The sequence below is a fragment of the Mizuhopecten yessoensis genome, unplaced genomic scaffold (assembly GCF_002113885.1).
Source record: "Mizuhopecten yessoensis strain PY_sf001 unplaced genomic scaffold, ASM211388v2 scaffold9031, whole genome shotgun sequence".
Lineage (NCBI taxonomy): Eukaryota > Metazoa > Mollusca > Bivalvia > Pectinida > Pectinidae > Mizuhopecten > Mizuhopecten yessoensis.
This window is the reverse complement of record NW_018407844.1, coordinates 303,446-309,597: the sequence shown is the minus strand read 5'-3', so window position 1 is coordinate 309,597 and position 6,152 is coordinate 303,446. Positions and strand designations below refer to the sequence as shown.

The 6,152-nt window shown below is 39.7% G+C and overlaps 1 protein-coding gene across 2 annotated transcripts in view; it reads right to left on the bottom strand.

Moving 5' to 3' along the window:
• Positions 1–385: 385 nt before the first annotated feature.
• LOC110457153 (CST complex subunit STN1-like) overlaps positions 386–6,152 on the bottom strand; it is a 35,201-nt gene continuing 29,434 nt past the window's right edge. For both annotated transcript variants that reach the window (XM_021508267.1, XM_021508266.1), the window contains exons 9-10: positions 2,208–2,280; positions 386–1,561 (exon numbers count right to left, since the gene is read on the bottom strand). In XM_021508267.1, coding sequence (XP_021363942.1) covers positions 1,395–1,561; positions 2,208–2,280 — 240 coding nt within the window. In that variant the 3' untranslated portion in view covers positions 386–1,394. The remainder of the gene's footprint in view (positions 1,562–2,207; positions 2,281–6,152) is intronic.

Here is a 6,152-nt window from a genome sequence, read left to right as displayed (position 1 = left end):
ACGGTAAATATAATGTTACCACCTACAATTAGTCAGTAAATACGATCTGTACCACCTAGACAGTAAATATAATCTGTACCACCCAAAGTTAGACGGTAAATATAATGTTACCACCTAAAGTTAGACAGTAAATATGAACTTTATAATTTACCACCTAGACAGTGAATATGATCTGTACCACCTAGACAGTAAATATGATCTGTACCACCTAATATTGGACAGTAAATAAGAACTGTAGCACCTAAAGTTAGACAGTCAATATGATCTGTAGCACCTAAAGTTAGACAGTAAATATGATCTGTAGCACCTAAAGTTAGACAGGAAATATGATCTGTAGCTCCTAAAGTTAGACAGTAAATACATGTATGATCTGTAGCACCTAAAGATAGACAGTAAATATGATCTGTAGCACCTAAAGTTAGACAGGAAATATGATCTGTAGCACCTAAAGTTAGACAGGAAATATAATCTGTAGCACCTAAAGTTAGACAGGAAATATAATCTGTAGCACCAAATCTACTCAGTTAATATGAGGTTTACCACCTGAAGCTGAAAGGGTGTTGAAGATTATGAATGTAATTTAAGCAATGACAGAACAAACCAGAAAATACTCTTTTTTATTTAAAACAAACAACACCAAATAAATAATTAACAAAAACTTAGTTAGTATGGCACAAAATTAACAAAATGATCTAATGATTTTGATTTGCATGTCAGTGGTCGTGTCAATCATAAAATCTCTATTTATATCTGCAGGTCAGAGGTCATATAAAATCATAAGGTCACAGATCCACAAAACATGACAAGGACTGAGAGAGTCAAACAGTTTGACTTTACAGGGTACAAATGAACTTCAACATCAGTAAATTTCCTTGCCAGTTTCTAGATAACCTGAAAACTCTAGGGAGTTAATGCCTTCAGTGGATGACGTTTAGAATGGCAGGATGAAGTCCTATGCCATCAAAATACACTTAAGGTCTCATTTGGACAACCAGGAAGGCGACATGATGGCCTTGTAGTTCACAGAATAACCACAACGGTGACGTGATGAACTAACTTGCCACGGTTCTATATCTTTCTACAGTTGACCAGGAAGGTGACGTGATGACCTAACTAGGCACGGTTCTTTATCTATCTACAGTTGACCAGGAAGGTGACGTGATGACCTAACTAGACACGGTTCTATATCTATCTACAGTTGACCAGGAAGGTGACGTGATGACCTAACTAGACACGGTTCTATATCTATCTACAGTTGACCAGGAAGGTGACGTGATGACCTAACTAGGCACGGTTCTATATCTATCTACAGTTGACCAGGAAGGTGACATGATGACCTAACTAGACACGGTTCTATATCTATCTACAGTTGAACAGGAAGGTGACGTGATGACCTAACTAGGCACGGTTCTATATCTATCTACAGTGGTCCTGATGACATCACTGTGCTCTTCCAGTCGGGTGAGACATGTGCGAACAGCATTAATCTTGACCTTGGCATACTGGAATGTCCGACAAACTTCCTGGTGTAGGTGGAGAAAATGACAACCCACGTCAGCATCTACAACAAACCACACAATAATTTCGCATAACTTTTTATATTAATTTATTTTGTTTAGAATTGCATTTTGAAATATGACTTTCAAAAACACCTTTATTTAAAAAACACCTTCATTAAGTAATAATTTTTTTCTAAAATTTAAATATCAGTACATGTATATGGACCATATACCTACACAAGCAAACAAATTATTGATTTGATAAAATTTGGAACCATTATTAAACCATGACCTCTATGATAGACATTGTCACATAAACAGACACCACGGTTTTTCGACTTTTTCATTAAAATAAATTTCACTTTTTGGAGTAGAGTACCAGCATATGTAATTTAGAAACTTATATTCTTCCTTGTTGTAATAAACACGGGTCAGAGAAGCTTCAAACACTGTCCTTTTAATTGCGTTAAATTTAACACTTACAGTAGAGAAACTAACAGTTTTTCATCAATTGGTGTATGTATACGGTAGGTCATTTTAACATTAAGTATTTGACAAGTAGAAAAATAAAAAAAAAATAAAAAAATACCAATCATTTGATATGAAATTATTCAAAGTTATTAAACAAATTGTTTTAAGATTTTTTTTTATCAGGCATATGGCTTAAAGGAACATTGTATTTCCTTGAGAGTGATGTGTTATACCCACGTTTGGATTTGGAACATTGCTTGTCCAGAATGTCATACAAGGTCTTCTGCAGAGCTGAGGGGTGTGTGAGTACCTGTGACAGGAAACAATGTGGTCGTGACTTGTAAACACTGAGTATCTCTTATCCAGTTGTCACATTTTCTAACTTGTATTCTCCATACATGTATATATCTAGTTGAACTTTGACCTTAATGGCATTACCCCAGTGCACTGCATACCCTATGTGGATGATACAGGTATACTTCATGCTTCGGCCAGGAAAAGTTTCTAGCAGAAGAACCAGTATTAATACTTTTGGTTTGGTTTGTTAGTGTTTTACATCGTATTAACAGCTATGCTCATTTAAGGACATGCCAGGTTTTGGTGGGGGAGGAAAGCCTTAGTTTCCTGAGAAAAACCACCGACCTACGGCCAGTACCTGGCAACTGCCCCATGTAGGTCTATAACCCACGACCCAGTGTTGGAGGGCTGGTGGTAGCAGAATGTCAGACGCCCGGGCCACTTGGCCACCGCACCCCCACAACCTAGTGTTTGAGGGTTAGTGGTATCACAATGTCAGACGCCCTAACCACTTGGCCACCGCAACCCCACAGCCTAGTGGTGGAGGGGTAGTGGTATCAGAATGCCAGACGCCCTAACCACTTGTCCACCGCGACCCCACAACCTAGTTGTGGAGGGATAGTGGTATCAGAATGTCAGACGCCCTAACCACTTGGCCACCGCGACCCTGCGACCCCTATTGTTAATAGTATTAATACATCTCTCTCTTTGTTCCAGAGCAGGCATAATTAAATATCTTGAATACTTTAGGTTTTCTCCTTTGATTTAAATACCATGAATCTGGACCTATGATTCATTAGATGTTATGTTATGATTTTAAGGTTCAACAAGCCCATTGAAAAATGGTATACCAGTAGTCACCCAAAACTTAAACAAGAGGCCCAGAGGGCCTGTATCGCTCACCTGGATATCTAATCAATCATGGCAAAATATTCTCCAAATGAGATCCAAGGGAATATGCCCGACCCGAAGGCCAATCCTTGTAGCATATCCGTATTAGATTTTTCATGCCCAGCAATTTAATGTATGGTTATGGGGTGGGGATCTCAACAGCTTCAAAGCTGTGACTCAGAAACTAGGTCCCTAGGGTTGTGGCCAGACCCCAGGATCAATTCTAATATCATGACTGCATTCCTCTCTTTATGCCCAACAATTGTATATATAGTTTTGGGGTGGGGATCTCAACCATTTCAAAGTTATGACCCAGGAACTATGTCTCCAAGGGTGGGGCCAAACCCTATAGGGCCATCCTGGAAGCAAATGTGCATTCTTCTCTTTATACTCAGCAATTGTATATATGGGTATACGGTAGGGCCCCCGATCTCAACCATTTTCAAGTAATACACTTTTTTGGGCCCCACCCCTTAGCCGGGGGGTTTGCCCCACCATTTGTACAATTTTGAATCACCAACACCTAGGGATGCTTCCTGTCAAATATGGTTGATATCCATCTCTCAGTTCCAGAGAAGAAGTCGCTTAAAGCAATATAGTCAAATACCCTTTTTGGCCCCCGTCCCTCAGCCTCCTGGAGGGTCAGTCAAACCATTTGTAGAATTTTAAATCCCTGCCTCCAAAGAATGCTTTTGATCAAGTATGATTGATATCCAGTGCATAGTTCTAAAGAAAAAGTCGTTTGTAGCAATATAGCCAAATTGCCCCCTTTTGGTCCCGCCCCTCAGCCCCCTGGGGGGTCAGCCCAACCATTTGTTCAATTTTTAATCTCCACCACCTAGGGATGCTTCCAGTCAAATATGGTTGATATCCATCTCTTAGTTACAGAGAAGAAGTCACTTAAAGCAGTATAGCCAAATAACCCTTTTTGGCCCTGCCCTCAGCCCCACCATTTGTACAATTTTGAGTCTCCACCACCAAGGGATGCTTCCAGTCAAATATGGTTGATATCCATCTCTTAGTTACAGAGAAGAAGTCACTTTAAGCAATATAGCCAAATTGACCCCTTTTGGCCTCGCCCCTCAGCCCTCTGGGGGGTCAGCCCCACCATTTGTACAATTTTGAATCCCCACCACCTAGGGATGCTTCCAGTCAAATTTGGTTAAATTTCAATCAGTGGTTAAGAAGAAGAAGTCGTTTAAAGAAATTGTTGACGGACGGACGGACGGACGACGGACGCAACGGTATGGCATAAGCTCACCTTGGTCCTTTGGACCAGGTGAGCTAACAAGCCATTCAGATTGATATTTCTCGCACCTCAGACAGAGATATCCAACGTCATACCCCATGCTAGATTTTTATATCTCGTCCGATCTGTCTTGTACCTTTACGTGACATTTCGCCGAATTTGTACACTGCGATGTATTCATCCGCGTCTTAACTGCTTGAAATTGACAATTTGCATTATAAATGTTCTGTTTTGGCGTAATATGTATAGTTTTGATGTTGTTAGATTTTTGATGTTGTAGATCAAATATAATCTACACTGTGAAATACGTTGTAATCTATGTAAGGACGAACTACATTTTTACGCGGAAGCATTCAAATGTAGCTAAGGTAGTGAAGAGGTCATTATCATTGTTTTCAGCAAAATTGAATTATGTTTTTTCGAACTAAAAGGTGCGAGAAAAAAAATCAATCACCTGTAACTGAGCAAGATCGGTTATATCAGTCTCGGGTTAAGATTCTGTAACATCCCAACCTCGGCTTACGCCACGGTTAGGATTTGGTTACAGAATCTCAACACGACTGAGATATCCCAATCTCACTCAGTTACAGGTGAAAGATTTTATTAGTCTCGCCTATGCCCCGCTTTGACCATCAATGCACATATCAGAGGAACTAACTTAAACACAAAAACATAATGTTGATGGAGATTCTGACAAAGTCAATGGACCATGAAAGGTAGGCCGCATCCAGCATCTGATGCAATGATTGGATTGAGATGTACTACCTAAGATGCATCTATGATCTAAGTTTGGTTGGTCTAGCATTTATACTTTCAGTAAAACTAACTTAAACACAAAAACTTAATGTTAACGCCGTCGCCGTCGCCGCCATCGCCAGAATAGCAACACCTCAGTCTCGCTTCCATTTCGTGGTGGCGAGACAAAATAACCCTGATCAGTCAAATTTAAGGGCTCCAATTAGACGTCTGAATTAAATAACTACATGTATGAAATTTGGATACGTTGAACTTGTAGTTCAGTTATTATTTGGGAGAGATCCCTCCAGTTCTTTCTGAGAAATAGCGCAAACAAACTTCCACTCTCTAAATTCAAGTAGCAGTCTGCTGACCATCTTGGTTTTCTGATTAGTCCAAATATACATAACACAAGACAATTGGAACCTACAAGTGAATCTTCCTAAATTTTGAGAGATAAAGGTTTTTTTCCCCAAAAACTACCGCAAGGATTTATCTCAAATTTCACATGCAGGTTCCCCATGATTCGGGTCGCGGGTCAGAGGCCTACATGGACGTAAAACACAAACAAACAAAACAATAAAACAGTTAAAAGTTTGTTCCCATTATTTTTCAGCAAGCTGACAAACTTGTCTCGTAAAAGAACAGAACTCTAGAGCTATGATAATTGGGTATGTAAAGTTGATTAGCAATACAAATTTCAGCCCACCCCGCCCAAACAGTCATGGGGTGGCATCTGTCGTCAATCCGACACCAACACGTTTCTTCAAAACTCTAACACTTAAAATCTTAGTGTGATGACATCTGGCTAGTAGCTTGCTGGGTTGAAGGGCTACCAAATTAGTTCAAATGTTTAACCTTGACCCTCTTTGAAGGTCACAGGGTTCAAAATGACAAATGATGAAAAAAATCTTAAAACATCTCAATAACCAAAAGTCCCAGGGTGATGATATTTGGCCAGTAGCATGCTTGGATGATCAAGTACTTACATTGTATGAGCATATGGTAAC